Source organism: Anas platyrhynchos, chromosome 36 (assembly GCF_047663525.1).
Source record: "Anas platyrhynchos isolate ZD024472 breed Pekin duck chromosome 36, IASCAAS_PekinDuck_T2T, whole genome shotgun sequence".
In the NCBI taxonomy this organism is placed as follows: Eukaryota; Metazoa; Chordata; class Aves; order Anseriformes; family Anatidae; genus Anas; species Anas platyrhynchos.
The window spans coordinates 3,764,026-3,782,719 of NC_092624.1; the positions used below are offsets into that span (position 1 = coordinate 3,764,026).

At 39.3% G+C, this 18,694-nt stretch overlaps 1 protein-coding gene across 3 annotated transcripts; it reads right to left on the reverse strand.

Annotated features, from left to right (window-relative positions):
• Nucleotides 1-2,909: 2,909 nt before the first annotated feature.
• Nucleotides 2,910-16,539, reverse strand: LOC119716994 (butyrophilin subfamily 2 member A1-like). Of its 3 annotated transcripts, none has more exons than XM_038179198.2 (13): nt 16,406-16,539; nt 15,583-15,734; nt 13,969-14,319; nt 12,545-12,829; nt 11,043-11,141; nt 10,654-10,680; nt 9,683-9,709; nt 9,054-9,080; nt 8,561-8,587; nt 7,701-7,727; nt 6,520-6,540; nt 5,354-5,380; nt 2,910-4,843 (listed from the first exon to the last, which is right to left on the reverse strand). In XM_038179198.2, the coding sequence occupies exons 2-13, from the start codon at nt 15,656-15,658 to the stop codon at nt 4,302-4,304; spliced, it is 1,536 nt and encodes a 511-aa protein (XP_038035126.2). In that variant the 5' UTR covers nt 15,659-15,734; nt 16,406-16,539; the 3' UTR covers nt 2,910-4,301. The 3 variants fall into 3 exon arrangements, with proteins under 3 accessions (XP_038035126.2, XP_038035125.2, XP_071888221.1); XM_038179197.2 differs by having other exon boundaries at nt 15,583-15,781; nt 16,406-16,533; XM_072032120.1 differs by lacking the exon at nt 10,654-10,680.
• Nucleotides 16,540-18,694: the final 2,155 nt, after the last annotated feature.

The window sequence follows — 18,694 nt, forward strand, 5'->3', positions numbered from 1 at the left end:
AGACAGCAATGTTCCCTTGCTGCATAGAAGGGTAATGGTGTTCTGGGCTGCATTAGTAGGACCAATTGTAGTCTTAAGCTGGGGAAAATAAGGAAACCTTAAACAAAAAGGGAGATGGGTAGCCTTGAGACAGCAGAAGCAAGGGAGATAAAGGATGAAAGGTAAAAAAAAAAAAAAAAAAAAAAAGGAGAAAAAAACAGCTGCAGGAAGATTCCACCTGACCTAATGTATGTTAATGTGGGATTTGGTTCCTCTCCACACACACACACACCCTTTGTCCTCTGTAATGGGCAAACTCAGAAGAGGTAAGTTAGGCGAGATGAAATAGACAAAACTAGCAAAAGAGATAGTCTCACAAGTTTGCTGTGTATAAATAATGGTGATTCAAGCCAGAGCTGTCCTTGCTTTGTGAAAGATTGCCAAACACCTGACTCTGCAGAGTTACATAATTAATTATTTGTGCTAATAATGCAGGGAAGTGGAAACTTGCAATGACAAGGACCAGCAGGAGGAAGAGTCTTCCCCTAAAGCCTGAGGTGTTCTTGCAGAATAATTTTATCCCCTGCAGATGGGAAAGGAACAAAAGACCCATTGCAGGGGTGTGGAGCTGGGTAAGGCAGCCTGATTTGCTGACCCAATCTGCTCTTGAGTAATTCTGCTGTTTACCAGGGGCTCACATCACCAAGAAACAGACAAGACTCATAATCCTAAGGACTATTACCTGCTGCCGCTCTTCCATGAGGGCACCAGAGCAGCTGGAGCTGTCTGGGGACTGTCAAGAGAGTTTAGAAAGCCCTGGGAGCAGCAGAAAAGACTCGGTAGCACAGGTAGCATTTTCATCAGTCCTCCAGCTCAAGGGGAAGGGTTTTGAAAGGGACAGTCAAATCCAACAAATCAACAGAGGTGTGCAGGACTGGTGCTACAGACAGAGCTACTTAGACAGTAGGACTTGCTTTGAGGAACCTGGTCTGATGGGGACTGATGGGGTCCACCTGTCAGATAAGGGGAAGAACATTTCTGGTGATAGGCTCGCCAATCTGGGGAAGAGGGTTTTAAACTAGAGTTTCCAGGGGAGGAGAACCTCTGTCGATCATACTCCTCCCAACTTGAACACAGTGTTAGAAATGGATGTCCAGAGTCTGGAGAAAGGTCACGGATCAGCAGGAGGGTACCTGAAAAGCAGCGCAAAGGAATTCCAGCCATTCCAGCTACTCCAGTCAGTAAGGCAGCTTCATCACAGACCCAATTTAAATGTCTCTGTGTTAGCTCACCTAGCACAAGGAACAAACAGAATTACAGATGCAGGGCTATGACCTCATTGATGCTATGAAGACATAGTGGGTGGCTTCCAAGACTGGAGTGATAGAATCAAAGGATACAGGCACTTTAGGAGGTCAGACAGGGGAGATGGCAATGCCCTCTATGTCAATGAGCATCTGGAGTGCATGGAGCTCTGCCTGGGGACAGATGAGGAGCTGACAGAAAGCTTAGCTTCCTTTTCCCAGTGATAAAGGAGCCAATGAAGAGACGGGCTGTGCTGGATCTCATTCTCACCAACAAGGAGGGGTTGGTGGGGTGTGTGAAGCTCAAGAGCAGCCTTGGCTGCAGTGACCATGAAATGGTGCGGTTTAGAATCCAGAGGACAGTGAGGATGGAGCACAACAAGCTTGCTACCCTGGATTTTGGGAGAGCAGACTTTGCCCTCTTCAGGGGTCTGGCTGGTAGAATGCCGTGGGACAAATCCCTGGAGGGAAGAGGGACCCAGGAAAGTTGCTTAATGTTCAAGGATCACTTCGCCCAAGGTCAGGAGCAATGCATCCCAGCAAAGAGGAATTCAGGAAAAAACACCAGGAGGCCTGCATGGGTGCATAAGTAGGAGAAAGACTGAATAACCTGGGAGGGATACAGCAACATTGTCCAAGCAGTCAGGGATCAGGTTAGGAAAGCCAAAGCATTCATAGAATTAAATTTGTTCAGGGACTTCAACTGCTACAAGAAGGTTTCTATAGGTACATCAGTGACAAAAGGAGACCAGGGAATTCATGGACCCTGTCTGGAAGGAAATGGGAGACCTGGTCACCTGCGATATGCAGAGGGCTGAGGTACTTAATTGCTATTTTGCTTCAGTCCTCACTGACAAAAGTTCAAGACGTGTCCTGGGCCCCAAAAGGCAAAGGCAGGGATTGTTTGAAAAAAGAACTGCCCAGTGTAGGAGAAGATCAGGTTTGAGACCATCTAAAGAACCTGAACCTGCACAAGTCCATGGGACCTGATGAGATGAATCTACAGTTCCTCAGGGAACTGGCAGGGAACTGTTTGAGATGTTGTGGCAGTGCAGTGAAGTTCCCATTGACTGGAAGAGTGGAAATATAACCCTCATTTTAGAAAAGGTAAAAAAGGAAGACCTGGGGAACTTCAGGCCCTTCAGTCTCACCTCTGTGCCTGGCAAGATGATGAAGCAGATAATCCTGGAAACTATGCTGAGGCACATGGGAAATAAGGAGGTGATTGGTGATAGCCCATGTGGCTCCACTAAGGGCAGATTGTGCCTGACAAATCTGCCTTCTACCATGGGGTTACAGAACTGGTGGATAGAGGAAGAGCAACTGCAAAGCATCTTACACTGTTCTTCATTATACCCTTGTCTCTAACTTGGAGTGACATGGATTCAATGGAAACCTAGAAGAGGTTTCAACTTTGTGTAATGGCCTCAGTGAAAGTCCTTGGCAAATGTTGGACTGCGAATACTTTCATCTTTCTGAGACTGTCTCACTGAAAGCTCCTAGCAGGGCTCTGAAAGAGGCAAATACTGGACTCTGATAAGTGTCTTTTTAATGTGACACCCTTCATCCTGTCAAAATGAAACAAAAAGGTGTAAACAGATGAAATCAAATAAAAAAACCAAGTGATATAATATATGAACAAGAGATATAATGTTTATTATTTATTATTTATATATATTATAATATATTTACTTCTTCTTATTATTATTATTAAATTACATATATTGTAATATATTTACATATAATATATTCTTAAGGTTTAGCGCAATATTTCCATGTTCCATGAGACCTTCAGGCATTTAATCCCATGCTTTTTGTCCATTCTCTTGGTAGATGTCTTCTACAGATCATTAATTTCACCCTTTTGTCTTATCACATCTCTAAAACAGCTGGACATTATGTGTCAAACGTGAAGCTCCAATAAAGCATTGTGGTTTCTTTTAAAACAAGTTGCATGCATGTTGTGGTAAACTAGCTCAGCATCAAACAGCTCACTCTCTATAAGCAGTATTTAGGAATTTGAAAGGCAGAAGTTAGAAAATACATGGGCTAAGATAAACAATCAAACAAACAAACAAAACAATACAATAGAAAATGTAGTGCTGTAACGTGCAATTTTTCATTACCAGCTGACTGATGCCCAGTTATATTGCACTTTCAGGAGCTTGGAGAAACTGTCAAACAGTATTTGCATGTAAAAGAGAAATGCATAAATCTAAGAGCTTAAATGGGGGAACCCTAACTCCTTTTTCAACTGCACTAGTAATAGTGGATAATCCCTCTTTGGTGAGGCAGCTACTGGCCAGAGCATTGTTATCTCCATTCAGTTATCACAAGTGCTCAAGATTGCATGGATAAGTAGTAAAAACATGTTGGAAAAAACAAACAAACAACAAGCAAACAAACAAAAAGCATCACCCAACAATGTCACAGATCAAGAAATGACAGAGAAAATAACAGGACCTCTACAACAGCAGCAGGCAATAATCCTCTAATAATCATACTCATTTAAATGGATTAACTGAATAATCCAACATTTCTGATGTTCTTTTATAATTCAAACTTTGATTTTCTTCATACTCACTCTTCTTACAACATTCAGAAAAAAAAAAATAAAAATTAAGGATTTTGTTTTTCTTTGTCCTGTATTTACCATCATGCATTTTTCTGTGATTCTTTATGCATGCCTTGGAATTCAAATACATCCTTGACATATGCTCCACCAAAATGTAGTCATTACAGGCTTCTCATGTTCTCTTAGTTGAGAACAAATAATATTAAAAGATATTTTGCTTCAAACTTCACCTTCTTTTTCTCTACTTTTAGACACAGCATCTTTGCCTCAGTATTTATTTATTTATTTTTTTTCTTTCCAGGTTTTTCTGTTTTGTTCCACAGTACTGCTCTCTGGATTTGATAATAACTGATGTCTTAAGACATTGTTGTCTCTCCTCTAGTCCACTCTGACACATTGAAGAGAACCTTACCTCTACAAGCTATTTGATTCAAATTATCCTTCTACAGTGTCTCCAAAGGGACAGGGATTAAGACTGGGCAGATAACAGGTGTGACTACCCCTTCTTCTCCTTTAGGTAAAAATGGGTAAAATATTTCTGCATGTTCCTTTCCAAGGCTTAGAGGGATTTTCACTATGATATTTTTCTGCCCTGCTTCATAGAATTTGACTTGTGCTTCCTCCAAGTCCAGAAGCACGCCAATCACTGAGCAACTCATATTCTTCTTCTCAATTTTGCTGTTTTCCTTGCTAGAGAATAACTCTCCCTGGGATCTGTGCAGAGCCCAGAAGTCCTCACCAACATTTGTCCCTTCCTCCTCTTGCTTCTCTTTCTCCCTCACCACCCCCAGCACCCAGTCCTGCTGCTGGTCCACCTCCACCTCCCAGTAGTGTTTCCCAGATGCAAACCCTTCCTTCCCCACAAGCACAGACACTGTGGAGGGACTTCTCAGGCTTTCAGGCTCAGATGAGGTGTCCTCAACTTTTGGAGTCCCCGGCACTGGGAGCTCTAGGACTCGGCAGTCAGGATTCACATCAATGAACACTGGAGGAGAAAACAAGAAGAATCCAGTGAGCAGAGCCACTCAGGGACCTGTCTCTGTAGGGGACTATGGGCTGAAATCTTTGAGGGTCTGAGCAGTCCTGGTGTGATTCAACAAAGAATTTAAACATTCCCCCAAACAGGGCATGCAATGGTCACTGAGGAACCAACAGGCACCTTTCAAGCTCTCATAGCCATGTACTCTCTCGGGGTGTAAGTCCAGGTGACCCTTTCTCTCTCTTCACAATAAATTTCTCTCTCTTTTCCATGTTACCATCCATCCTCTCTGGAATGGTGCCTATACCCTACCCTTTGACACTTCTTAGCAACTGCTTTTCTCAGTCTTCCAAATTGCCCATCCCACTATCATTTCCTTTTAACCAACCCAGGTGACGGCATGTCCCTGTGACTCCAGCTCAGCCTACCAGTTTCTAAAGTCATGGCATTGTCATTTCAGGGTAACTTGGACAGATGGAAAAACACTTTTCACACCTTTTTTTCCTGTTGAATTACCTGCATGGCTCCGGGCTTCCCAGAAATCTGCAGAAAGGTAAGAGACAATAGGGTTTTAACATCCTATTAGGCAGTTAGATACTTGTATTGGGTTTACATAGAAAGGTTGTGGTAGTGCGGGACTGCAGGGATGGCTTCTATGAGAAGAGTCCAGAAGCTGCCTCATGTTATATAAGAGATGGTTTCAGGGAGCTCCAAATGGCCAGTGCCAAGCCAATAAGTAATGTTTTTAGCACCTCTGTGAGAGCATATTACTCTGTGAGACTGAGACACCAAGATCAGTGCAGCAGGAGGGCAGGAGGTGCTCCAGGCATGCAGCACAAGTTACCCTGTGGCCTGTGGAGAGTCCCCTGGTGGAGCAGGCTGTCCCCCTGCACCCTTGGGTCCCACATGGAGCAGATGTCCACGCTGCAGCCCGTGGAGGAGCCCCCGGTGGAGCAGGTGGCAGTGTCCTGGAGGAGGCTGTGGCCCACAGAAAACCCCCAAAGGAGCAGGCCCTGGGCCAGAGCTGCAGCCTGTGGAAAGGAGCCCTCACAGGAGCTGGGGGCTTGGGGGGGAAGCTTCTGCCCATGGGGGACCCATGTTGGAACAGATCTTGAAGAGCTGCTGCCTGTGGGAAGGCCATGTAGGATCAGTTTGGGACGGATGGCATCCTGTGGGAGGGACCCCATATTGGAGCAGGGGAGAGAAAGAGACCATGAAGGATTGGGGGATACAAAACGTCATGGACTACTGTAACCCTCATTCTTCACTCCTCTGCACTGTTCAGGGGAAGAGGTAGAAGGGGATGGAATGGGGGGAAGGTGTTCTTAGGTTTTTGTTTCTCACTGCTCTAGCCTCTTAGTAATAGGTATTAAATTTCATTAATCCCCCTATGCTGTGTCTGTTTTGCCTGTGGCAATAACTGTTGGGCAATCGAACCTTGAGACCTTTTCATTGTATTTTCTTTCCCTTTCACTTTGGCGAGGGGGAGTGAGAGAGCAGTTGTGGTGGAGAGCAGTTGTATGTTCGTCTGCGCAGCTGAGTGAAGCCACCACAATACTTCTCAAGCTAAAATAATGCGAAGACTACTCGTGTACAATTCATCTCTGATTCTCCATCAGTTTTGCCTTTTCTTCTCTTCACTCACAAATTCTTCTGCTTCTTAGCAGTTTTTAATGACTTACCCAGCTCAGCTTTCAGTTGACCTGGAAGGGAAAAATATTCCTGTCACTACATTTTTTTTCTTTTTCCTTTTTCACAAAAGTTTTACTAAATAGGACAACACCAAAATACAAAAAAGGAAAGAATTCTGAAATCTGGTGAGAGACATTTTTATTCATGTTATTTCAATACCAGTGTCAGTGGTCCAAGGTGAAGAACACGGAGTTTATCCTCCAGATTCCATCAGCTCTACATTTACACACTAGACCTGGGATAAAGCTTGGCATGTCCTTTAGCAGAGAAGCTGGGAGCCAGCTGAGGGACAGCCTAGATGGGATCATTTCAGGGAAATTCTGATTTTATCTTTGTGTTTCAGTGTGCTCTCAGGAAAGTCCATTTCTCTACTATGTGTTTGACCCTGGATGTACCTGTGTGTCCTAATGGGTTGGGTCTTATAATAACATTGTCTGACTTTTTTAGAAGGAAAAAAAAAATGTCTGGCTTTTCCCTAGAAGGGTTCCTCTACTTTGTGATGAGCTGTCAGTTTGTTTTGTGGACATCCTGGACCCAACTGAACCTAAATACAGCTCCCTACAACTACAGGCCCAGGATTTTCTTACATTCCTGTAACATATTCTTCCAAAAGGAGAAGGTCAAAAGTATAGCAGAACACTCTGCCTCCTGCCTAAAAGCCTGGTGTGGGAAACTTTCACAAAGAATGATTTGTTTAGGTTGTTCGTTTGCTGCTTCACCAGAAGACATTGGAACTGATCTCTCTTGCTCTCTAGAAAAAGGATTAGCCCCACAGCAGTGAAGATTACTCCAGCTGCTTGTGCTTTATAAGCTTTCTAGAGCACATTCAAGTAGAGGGCTGTTTTAGATGACTGGGAGGAAATGTGTTGCATTTTCTCTAGGATAAAACCCATTAGTTATCTGTGTTAGTTATAGCTTTGTTGTGAAGTCGGGCAACAAAATCTTGTGAGCAAAAAAGTGAGGCCTAGTCTAGTCACAGTGTAAAACAGCAGCAGAAGAACCCAGGGGGGATATTTTTTAATGGAAGGGACAGAATCTCATACATGGATGTTTTACCTTATTTTTTCAGCTTCACATTCAGAGATGGCATAGACACACTCAACTGAAGACCTGGATTATTGTTTCTAAGCTTGACAGGAACATGACATTTATATAAGATGTTTTGTCTTACCAAAGCGGTCTTTGAGTTTTGATTTTGCTAAAAGAGAAGAGTATAAATGACTGATGTAAAAATTCAAGGAAACAACAGGAAATGTTTGTAAGAAAGATAGTAGAATTATATCCCCAACTGTTCATTCTGGGAACAGTGCATATAATTACATGGGAGACTTCTGTCATTAAACTTAGAATTATAGAACCACTGAAAGGTTTTAGTTAGAAAAGATCTGAAAGATCATCTAACTACAACCCCCCTGCCATGAACAGGGACACCTCCCAGTAGAACAGGTTACTCAAAGCTGCATCCAACCCAGTCTTAAACACTTCCAGGGATGGGGAACCCACAACTTCTCTGGGCAACCTCTTCCAGTGCCTAACCACCCTCACAGGAAATAATTTCTTCCTAACATCTAATCTAAACCCACCCTCTTTTAGTTTAAAACAATTAATTATTCTTGTCCTGTCACTACATTCCCTGATAAAAAGTCATACAAGTAATTAGTTTTTTGTTTGTTTGTTTGGTTGGTTGGTTGGTTTGTTTTGTTTTCCTTCTAACATGAGAAGAGGGGAAGGATAGAATAAGAAAACTGAACAGAAATTTGTAGTTGTTTTCAGGTGAAACCATAGGGAAGAGAAATAACCTTAGAGGGAGGTAAGTGGACCATGAGCAGGGCAATGGCACTGGTACAACAGTTCCTGCACATAGAGACAGAGGTAAATATCATCCATACTTTTCCTATGTAAGCACCTCTGAAAGCATTTCTGAGAAGCTATTCAGACTAAAACCAAACTAACTATATAAAGCAGCTTATTTCATTGTGGCTTGACTGCATCCATTCTCAATGATTTTTTTTTTAAGAAAATTAGATTTACCTCTACGATTCGTGGTTTTCTCTTGTTCTAAACAGTTCAGCACATAAAATGAAAGAAATAACAGAAATGGAGTAGTTATTGGATGTGAGCTGGAAGTTAAAAGTTACTAAGAGAACATTTGTACTTTATATATATGGACTTTCCATAAATCTTCACTTTAAACATGTATCACTTCTGTGAAAAACACACTTTCTTTTCAAATATTTTACAGGTCAGCACACAACATTTATCTTATTTTAAAAATAAATAAATAAATAAAAAGAAAAGTAAATGTGTCAGATTGTGCCTGGAGATTTTCACATGAAAATAATTCTTTTAGTTGAGTTTTGTGTCTAATCTTAAATGCGTAAGCACATTAAAGAGTACTATCAAGACCAATAATCAGACCAAAATCAACCAACAAAAAAAGAAACAGAAATCCCCATAAACAGGCATGTCTTCAATACATAGATTTTATATGCAATGAACAACAGCAACAACAAAAACACCTTACCTAACATTGACTTCAGTTGTTCATTTTCTAGAAAAAACAGTACACAGATATCAGTGTAATCTCTGTGATAGAGTTGCTGAATGAGCTCAAAAATGTAAATACACAAACTGTAAAACCATACAGTATATGTATCCTTGAAGCTTGGCTGCTTTCATTGCACTGTTAACTGCTTTAAGTAGGTGTAAGGCCAACAATATAACCCATGAATGTATCACTAAATTTTAACCTTATTTTATTTAGATAACTCATTTTTTTAAACAGGGTAGAAACAAGACATATTTGTGCTGCTGGTAGATATCTTCTTTCAAAACCTGTTTAGATTATGCCTTAATTGACCAATTTAAGAGGGGTATTCAGATGCATAGACACCTAGAACATTTGAGATGACCTGGGGTATCCCAAGTGACATGTAGCTGTCACTCTAAAAGGGCTCTGGTCTCTTATAGGTGAATCCGTGCTCCCAGTGGATATCCATTGAAACAGTGAAATTGGATATAACATTGAAAAGGGCTGCTACTCCACAATTACTGTTTTGAAAATCAACGTGCATTTGAATATTTTTTTCCTGAATTTATGTTTTTCAGACTTCTGAACAGCCTAACATAATTTCAAAAGCAAAGAGGTTTTACCTTCTTCCATCTTCGTCTTCATTTTTACTGAAAAACAAAATAAATTGGATCATAATGGTAGTTATTCATGTAAGCTTCACTTACCTTACAACAGTGAAATTCATGTGTGAACAGAAGTAACTGAGGTTCAAACTTGAATTTAATTTAACCTAATAAATTAAATTTCCCAAGGCTTCTTGTTCTTCCAGAGAACTTTTTTTTTTTTTTTTTTTTTTTACTAAGGTTCATAGACTGGGAATACATATTTTCTGATCAATGGATATTTACTGATCAATGGATCAATGGATATCTCTAGCCTCGATTGCCAATTATGTCAGGGAGCAGTCAGGGACCACAAGTACCTCAGGATACAATTGTTCATTCAATCCATTTGTTAGAATAGAGCCTGGTATGTTTATGGCATGAGTCTATTAGTTCTCTGCCAAACAATAAGCAGTTTTTTTCTGTGTGACAGCATGAGCCTGGGGCTATTTCTAACAGGTAGTTTGACTGTGGATACTCAAGTATATTTTTAAGTACAGATATAGCTCATGAACACCAACTAGACATAGTCAAAGAAAACTTGCTTCTTGCATGTAAAGTCTTCTGGAAGGCCTTGGTTTGGATCCTTGAATTGCTGTTAGTTTTGGGTTTTGTTATTATTATTTTTTTTTATCTTTTAAAGATGTGGAGGAATGGTTATGATACCTTAATGAACTCTTGGATGATTAAACAGGGATCTTAGATATGATTGAGATGGCAGGGAATGCCAGTCAGCTCCTTTGAAGCAGACTGTTTACAAAGCACAGATGAAAAAGCTCGTGCAGGGTATTATTGTAGTGTGGTACAAAAGTAAGTTGGAAAGCTATAAAACACTTGTCTATAACTAGGATTTCTAATTAGCCCCTTAATATTTATTCTAGTTAAATTCTAATAATACGTACACTCTGCAAAGTATCATAATTGTCATAATCGTCATCTTTATTTCTTACCTGATTTAATTGTTTTCTTGTGGTTACCTGGTTAACAAAACAAACAAAAAAACAAAATTCCACTATTTCTGTAGAGTAATACTGAGGGTAAACCGTTCCCTGTTTTGTGTTTCATGTCATCGGTTACTCTCTGGATTTATGTCTCCAGTTACAGAAAGGGGCCTACATGTCAGACCTGAAACTCTCTGACTTAAGGACGTTCAATTTGTGTTCCTCCTTGTTAAGCCCATGTGCTTTCCCACACCTTTTTTGTTCCATTTCCCGAATACAGTCATTAAATAATTACTGGTGATTTTGATTGTGTGCTTTTGTTACAATCATAGATTTCAATATGAACTGTTGTGATATTTCTATACTTTGACTGATAAAACATAGGAAGAAATACTTACTTCTCAGCTTACAAAATACAGTGGAGATTAGGACCGTGATAAAACATAAAATTACCAGGTGGACAATCAGCCATTTTGAAATGGAGGGAAAGAAAATCTCTGTAAAAATGACCAAAACGAGTTGTATTGTATTAGTGAGTAAAACATAAAGATAATTGTAACTCAGGTTGTAGCCAATACATCTGAAGAGATGATGAATTTGTATTTTGCTTGAATTTTCCTGGTAATGTTGCTAAAGAACAACATTCAGGAAGAATCAAATTCAAATTCAAACTCTCCCTCAGAAGTAAATTGGGGATATTCTTTCTGTGGGTACCAGATTTGAAAGTATGAAGGAGATGTCTGAGATAGGTAGACAGGTTTGCACAGTTTATGAAAAACAAGAAAGACAAAAAAAAACAGCTGTACTGTCTCTCATTTTCTATTTTTATTTTTATTTTTCCATGGGTGTGTTGCACTTCATAATAAACTGAGTATAAAGCAGGTGATGGAAAGAAGGAAGAAACCATCACCCCTGGGCAATAGAGACACACTCACTCTGAATATATTTGAGAAATTAATGTCTGACACATCCTGCAAACTAAGATGCATAAGTCAGGAAGAATAACATTTAAGACAGTTCTCTATTATGTTGATTCCTATTGTCTCATTACAGGTATCTCCACATTCAGTGTTATATTTTTTCTTAATGCCATCGTATAAGGGAGTTTACTCAATTCTTCAAGAGCACTACGCTTCTCTCTAATTCCCTTTCCAGCCTACACATTGGCTTTTGGGCTGGTGAAGTTCTTCTGGGGGTCAAACCCTATCTTGACACTACCTGATGCCTGTCTATATTCCCAGGAAAAAGAGATGTATTAAGTGCTACAGAGTGCAGGAAAGCATGACATTATATCCACCCTATAATGATTATACAGTAATGTACATGTTTAAAACAGCAAATATAAACACATAGAATAAAAATATTTATGAGGTATTGAAACTATCATATTAATTCTTCCGACTATATATTTTTATTATTTATTTTATTTTATTTTATTTTATTTTATTTTCCAGCTATGGACTATGAAACCTACATGTGCACACCTTGTTAAATTGTCAGGTAACATACTTCTGGATAATGAAATCCTGTGGAGCATTCAGCCATAGCTAAGGAAATATGTCCTTTTCAAATATGCATACAGATGGATTTTTAATTAATTTTAATTCAGCTCCAGTAGTTGGAGCCCTAATCTGCCTAAAACTCTGCCCTAAATCTGAAGAAGGGAACATAGAAAGTATCTGGGCCCTTCTTTGACGAAGAAAGTGATTTATTGGGTACGATTGATAGTTGTGTAGTAAACTAGAAATAAAGTTGTAGGAAGACTGCATCTCTCATGAACTTTTTCCAGTACTCGTTCTGGGACTGCTTTTTCAGGCTAGCTCACAACATAAAAACAGGACCTATATCAGTTTTTCTATCTTTTTAATCTTACAAACAGGTGACTATTGTGGTCACTCACCTGAAATCTGAATTCTGGACTCTCTTGTTGTCTTTAGCAGATTATTGACTATCCTGCAGGAGACTTCCATGTCAGATCCGGGCTTTAGGTTCATGGAAGTTATGACTCTGTAAAGGCCTGAAGGCATCATCATCATCTTTGTGGTTGATTGTTCCTTCCGCACCTGTCCTTGGCCATCCAGCCAAATCACCTCAGGTTTAGGAAACCATCCATCTGCATGACAGGTGAGGCCAATGCTCTGTTTCATGTAACTTCTCAGGGAAATGGAAGGCACACTACCTTTAGCTAAGGAAAAAACATAAGTATTCTCTATTTCAAACACTACTGAGAATGGGAAATTGTCTGTTTTATAAGGACATCACTCATATTCAACACTTACATATGGGTGTATATAAATATATATTTGTATGGAAGCACATGGAAGGACTTTTCTGAATTTGAACTTTGACAGAAACTTGGGCCCTGAAGTTACTTGCTTCATGGTTAACAATTCAGTAACTTTCAGATTAAGAATAAGGACTGACTTAATGGAGATTATGGTAGACAGGGCTAGCTAGGGACTGCTATTCCTGAATGATGTCACCAGTGGAATGTATTAGAGGATTAGGCTAGTTATTTCAAATAAATTTCTACTGACATAGCATTAATGAAGTCTGGAGAGAAAAATAAATAAATAAATAAATAAATAAATAGGTCATAAAATTTATAATCATGAACTCAGATGACTAACATGTAGCGTTACTTAGATGTTAAACTTTTGTTTCATCTTGAATTAGCTAAGAAGACATCTGAAAAATTTGGCTGCAATGTGAAGTGTCACTACAGCTATTTAGCAGAAATTGGCTCCTGTGTAACAGGAAGAAATGTGTCCAATTCGAAGCAAATCACATTAACAAAAGCTACCAGTGAAAATGGTGTCTATTAATGTACTGAAATGGAAATATGAGCAGTGAAGACTTACCCACTAATTTGTTTTCCTGCTGTGTACAAACAGCAAGGGAAGCAATGAGATATTGGGATGGAACCAATTGATTATACTGACCATAGAGAGAACATGGGCAATAAGATCATAAATGATCAACTGCATGGTAGAAACCTAATTGTATCTGGATAACTGCAGGGTTCCCTGAACTCTAGGCTTCCACTGAGTTTGAAGGGAGGTTGTACTCCCAAGTCACATACAGATGCAAGTGTTTGGCTACCTGAATGCAGGTATCTCAAGCTGGAGCTAAATCTTACCTCAAATAATCTGATGTACACATTAATTGAGAGAAAGTTAACTTAAATAAAACACATTCTTACATGAGGAGAGTTTATCCATCAAATTATATTAAAATTATATTTTCCTCAGTCAGTGATGTATATATATGTCTCTGATCAGTGCTTCATCTTTGAATAAAATGAGAGAGAGAATTGCCACTGACCTGCTACTTTCAGTTCAATTAACACATCATGGTACTCATCGTTGAAAGAGACTACGCAAGTATACGATCCCTTGTCAGAACTCCTGATGTTCTTCAAGAGCAGAGACATGTTTCCTGCCCCAAATTCACTATGGAAGAATTCTGTTCTGCCTTGATATCTCTCATCTTGCTTTTCCTTTTGAGTTTTTCCATCATATGTGCTCACATGTATTTTTTGAGACTGTTCATTAAATATCCACTGGACAGAGAATATCTCAGGAAAGTTCTCTGCTACCACATAGCAAGGCAGAACCACTCCTTCTCCGATGACTCCAATGACTGAACTATTAGGAGGATAGCTAATAAATTGATCTGTGTAGAGATAAAATAACAGTTGTTTTGTTTGCCCATTTTACATGGCAGTACATCAGACAATGACAGACAAGTACATCAGATAATGTGGCAAAGAACTTAGATAAATAATGTTCATATCATCTGAGGCTCATGGAGTTTCAGTACATTGAACATGAACTTAAGTAAGTTCATGGCCATTAAGTGATGGCTATTGAGAAGTCATGGAAAAAAGGTGAAAATGAAAAATAAAGGAGAGGACTGTAAAAAGTCTCATACAGGATGCAGGATCTATCTAAAAGAAATACAAAAGTGGGATTCATTTGCCCAGACTATGGTACTTTCTATAAATTGAAGTGTCATAACATGTCTAACACATTCACATGGTGCTACAGTGCTGGCAGATGTGACCTGCAACAGATCTTCACTCATGTGAAGCAGTAGCTAGAGGAGAGACAAAGGGAGTTAGATTAAGATCCAGAACTGGGCACTTAAAAACAGACACCCAGCCTTCCTAATCATCAACAGAACCAAAAGTGAAGCTTCCATCTTTGAATAAACTGAGATCTGCAACTGACCTGACTTCCAGTCAGTTATTTAATTGACTACATTCTTACCATAGTCCGTGGACATCTAGTCAATACTCCCTTCCATCCATCCTACAGTAGACAGTGAATCTGTTCATTGGTTGTGATAGAGTTTTTAACGCCCTTACCTGATGCCCTGATGTACCCTAGATACAGGACTGGTAGATGTGACTCAGGGTACATGTTGAGTCTGGGATTTTTTGGTGCATCAAAAAGCAAGAATAGAACTCTGCACTGTCTAAAATACCAATAGATTCCATTACATGGACAATAAATTGTGTCCTAGATGCTGAGCTTGCATGCCAATGCCTACTTGTTGAGAACTAAGCATAAGCAGATAAATCTATGAACTAAACTGAAAATCTTGGGCATAATTTATTTGGCTACACCTGGTTGTCTAGTACTGAATTACCCTGGAACATCCCACCTGGTATCCGTTCACCTGTTTTGAGGGTTGTAAGTCTCCTTCTGCCAGATATTGTCTTCCAGCCTACACAGAGGTCTCAGACCTTAAGGTCTCAACCTTAACACAAACCAGACTGTACCAGGGTCATACTTGTGTATTTTAAGTCTCTGATGTCATCCAAGTTAAAAGGAAATAGAAGATGGAGACATTATTTTTTACTTTTACATTTATGTGAACTGAGGAAAAATTAAGCTGTTTGATTAAATATATTTGAAGTTGAACTATTTTTACCTGTAATTAGACATGATACGTGTTGAAAAGTCAGTATGTGAATAGCTGTCAACCACTGAAGGGTGGAACCCATCATCGTGCTGGTTTCCTAATCACCAACAGGACCAAAACTAAAGCTTCCAGATGAAACTCCTGTGTGACTCCTTTGCTCTCTTCACATGTTCAATGCAAAATAACAAGCATAAATGCACATGTAACACTACAGGAAAATACATGAATAAAGATTCAGACAATGCACTGGATGATGTCAAAGGCAAAGAAGATTGCAAGGCATCTTTGCTCTAGACATCTCCCTATTAAATTTAACTACCTACACTAAATGGTGCAAAAGAAATATACTTCTTGCCTGCTCTCTTCAGTTGTCCATACTTACCTTTGTCTTCCAGAAACTCTATTGCCTTCACCAACATATTTTTTTTCTTCCTTTCAGTTAGGTGTTAAAAGTATTTCATTTTGTCCTTTGATACTAGCAAACTGCTCTTTTTTAATTCTTTCTTTCTTAATGAAAAACAAAACAAAACAAAACAAAACAAAATAAAACTACCCCGTGGATAAATTCCTAGGGAAAAAATGTTACTATACTAATCTCCCTGTTGAATTCCATCAGCATTTTAAAAAGAAACTTGTGATTTAATACATGTGGCTTTTTCCAGCTTCCTCCAAAGATCTTGATTTTCTAAGTCACCACTGAACAAATCCGTACTCAGCATGCTTACAGCATGCTACGTCAGGCAACCTGTTAAATCCACAGCAGTTAATTCAAGTATCATTGTAGATGCAGGGGATTTTTCTTTATGGATTTAGTGAAAATATAATCTCTTACCTGAATAGTAAGAACCTTAAGACTTCTGTAGGGGGGTTGGTTGTGGTGCACCTTTGTCCTCATATCTTTATTACCACTGAAACTTGTGATTGCATTTTCAACATCCAATAGGGCTAGAGGGGCTTGACCAGCCTGATTGGGGAAAAGGTTAATGTCAAAATTCATGCTGAAGCACCGAAATAGCTTCATTCTTCCCAATTGATCTCTATACTGAACAAGTATAGAGATCAATGAAACAAGTGAAACAAGATGGGGATATTCCTCCTTGTGCTTCTATGCAAACTGGTTCTCTTAGCAACCATCATTTAAAATAAGACTTAGAAGTATGTAATGAACAAGTTAGTACATCATGTTTTCCCTTCCCTTCCCTTCCCTTCCCTTCCCTTCCCTTCCCTTCCCTTCCCTTCCCTTCCCTTCCCTTCCCTTCCCTTCCCTTCCCTTCCCTTCCCTTCCCTTCCCTTCCCTTCCCTTCCCTTCCCTTCCCTTCCCTTCCATTTTCAGCACATGCTTAAGTATTGCTCTCTGTTTGCAGACATATCTGGATCTTGGTAGTATTATGATACTATGATTCTATCATTTTTCTCTCACACAGGTCTTCTTCTGTCCTGTTCAAGATCAGGAAACAATTTAACAATTTCAGTTGAACTTTCTTCCCGTTTTTATACTTCAGCTTTCCTGACTGGTGGTCATCCTGTCAACAAGGATTTAGTGCTCTCAGGATGAGACTGCTTTTTCTCTTTCCATATCCAGATTGTATAGAAGATTCCTGAAAAACATATGTTCTAGAACTGCTGTGTGTGGCAGTAGAATAGAAAAGATCTTTTTGTTTTGTTTTGTTTTTGTTTTGTTTTGCTTTGGGGGGAAGCTTCTTTCCATATTTCCTGTTTTAAATCATGGTAATACAAGAACTACTGTTGACTGAAAATGTCAGCCAAATAGCTTATTAACTTTACTCCAGATTTTATTATTGTTATTTTATATTATATATATTATTATTATTTATTTATTTATTTAAACAAAAACATGACTGGAAACCAAGTTTATGTGGGCAAAGTGTGCCAATCTCCTTCATCCTTCTGATTTTTGAAGTTAGAAACACTATTGTTTGTAACCAAATTTGATTAAGCTGTGTAGTTTCTCAGAGATACAAAGTTTATGGAAGGTTGGTGAAAAAAGAGTTGCTTATTTCTCAAAAGAAAGACATAGATTTGTACTATATATATATATATATATATATATATATAAAAAATAATATATATAAATTATATATATATATATATATTTATATATATATATATAATTTATATATATTATATATAATAATATAATAATATATAATATATTATAATATTATATATATATATATAATTTGAGTATGGCTACATTCAGAATCAATTTGTCTGCAGTAACTGCATAGCTGAAGTTCTTTTGTTAGCTGAAATGCTTCCTGGGGAAATTAAATTAAATTCACTAAAAGAACACCCCAGGAACCTCCTCAGGCACATTTTATAAAAGGTGCAGGAATATCATCATCACTCAGGTTGGATTTTACTCAGTACTACTGGACCCACTTTCAAGCACCCTCCAAGAAAACTAAAGAAAAACGTATATTTTTATCTTTATACCAGGGCATGAAACACAACTGAATTTGTAGTAAATCCTACAGTCACTTAGGAAGGGAGACTTTTGAAGAAGCATAAGTGATGCTTAAAAACATCTTTCCAGAGGCAAAGCTGGAGAAACCACAAAGGAACTTGCTTGAAAATGAACCTCCTGAATGATGGAGCCCAGGATGACCATAAAGAGCAGGTATATTGGGCTTATGTGGCAACACTATGGTAGCAAATGGCATCTGCAACAATACTCGAGAAGATGCCCCATGTTGGAGAAGATCCAGTTCCTAATGACTCCAAAAGGCCCAGAGCCAAGCCAAGGACTTAACACTTGTTTTGTCTCTGTGATAGCATATTTAAGAAAGGGAAATAACTGCTGTGCCACAGCAAATGGGAGAGGAATGAGAAAATGTGTGAACAAAAAAACCCCTGCAGACTCCAAGGTCAGTGAAGAAAGAGGGCAGGAGATGCTCCAGACGCAGAGCACAATTTTCCCTGCAGCCCATGGAGAGGTGCCTGCTGGAGCCGGCTGTTGCCTTGCACCCATGGGTCCCACTGCAGAGCAGATCTACACACTGCAGCTGGAGGAGGAGATCACAGTGGAGCAGGTGGCCTGGAGGAAGCTGCAGCCCATGGAGAGCCCCGCAGGCATAGAGCCCAGGCAGGACCTGCAGCC

Bases quoted from the DNA above. Each gene is read 5' to 3' on its own strand.
- LOC119716994 (XM_038179198.2), bottom strand. From the start codon at position 15,658: ATGATGGGTTCCACCCTTCAGTGGTTGACAGCTATTCACATACTGACT. The intron at 14,320-15,582 runs GTAAAAATAGTT...ATCTCTACACAG, and splicing joins CGTATCATGTCTAATTACAG to ATCAATTTATTAGCTATCCT. The intron at 7,728-8,560 runs GTAAATCTAATT...CTTCTCTTTTAG, and splicing joins GAAAACCACGAATCGTAGAG to CAAAATCAAAACTCAAAGAC.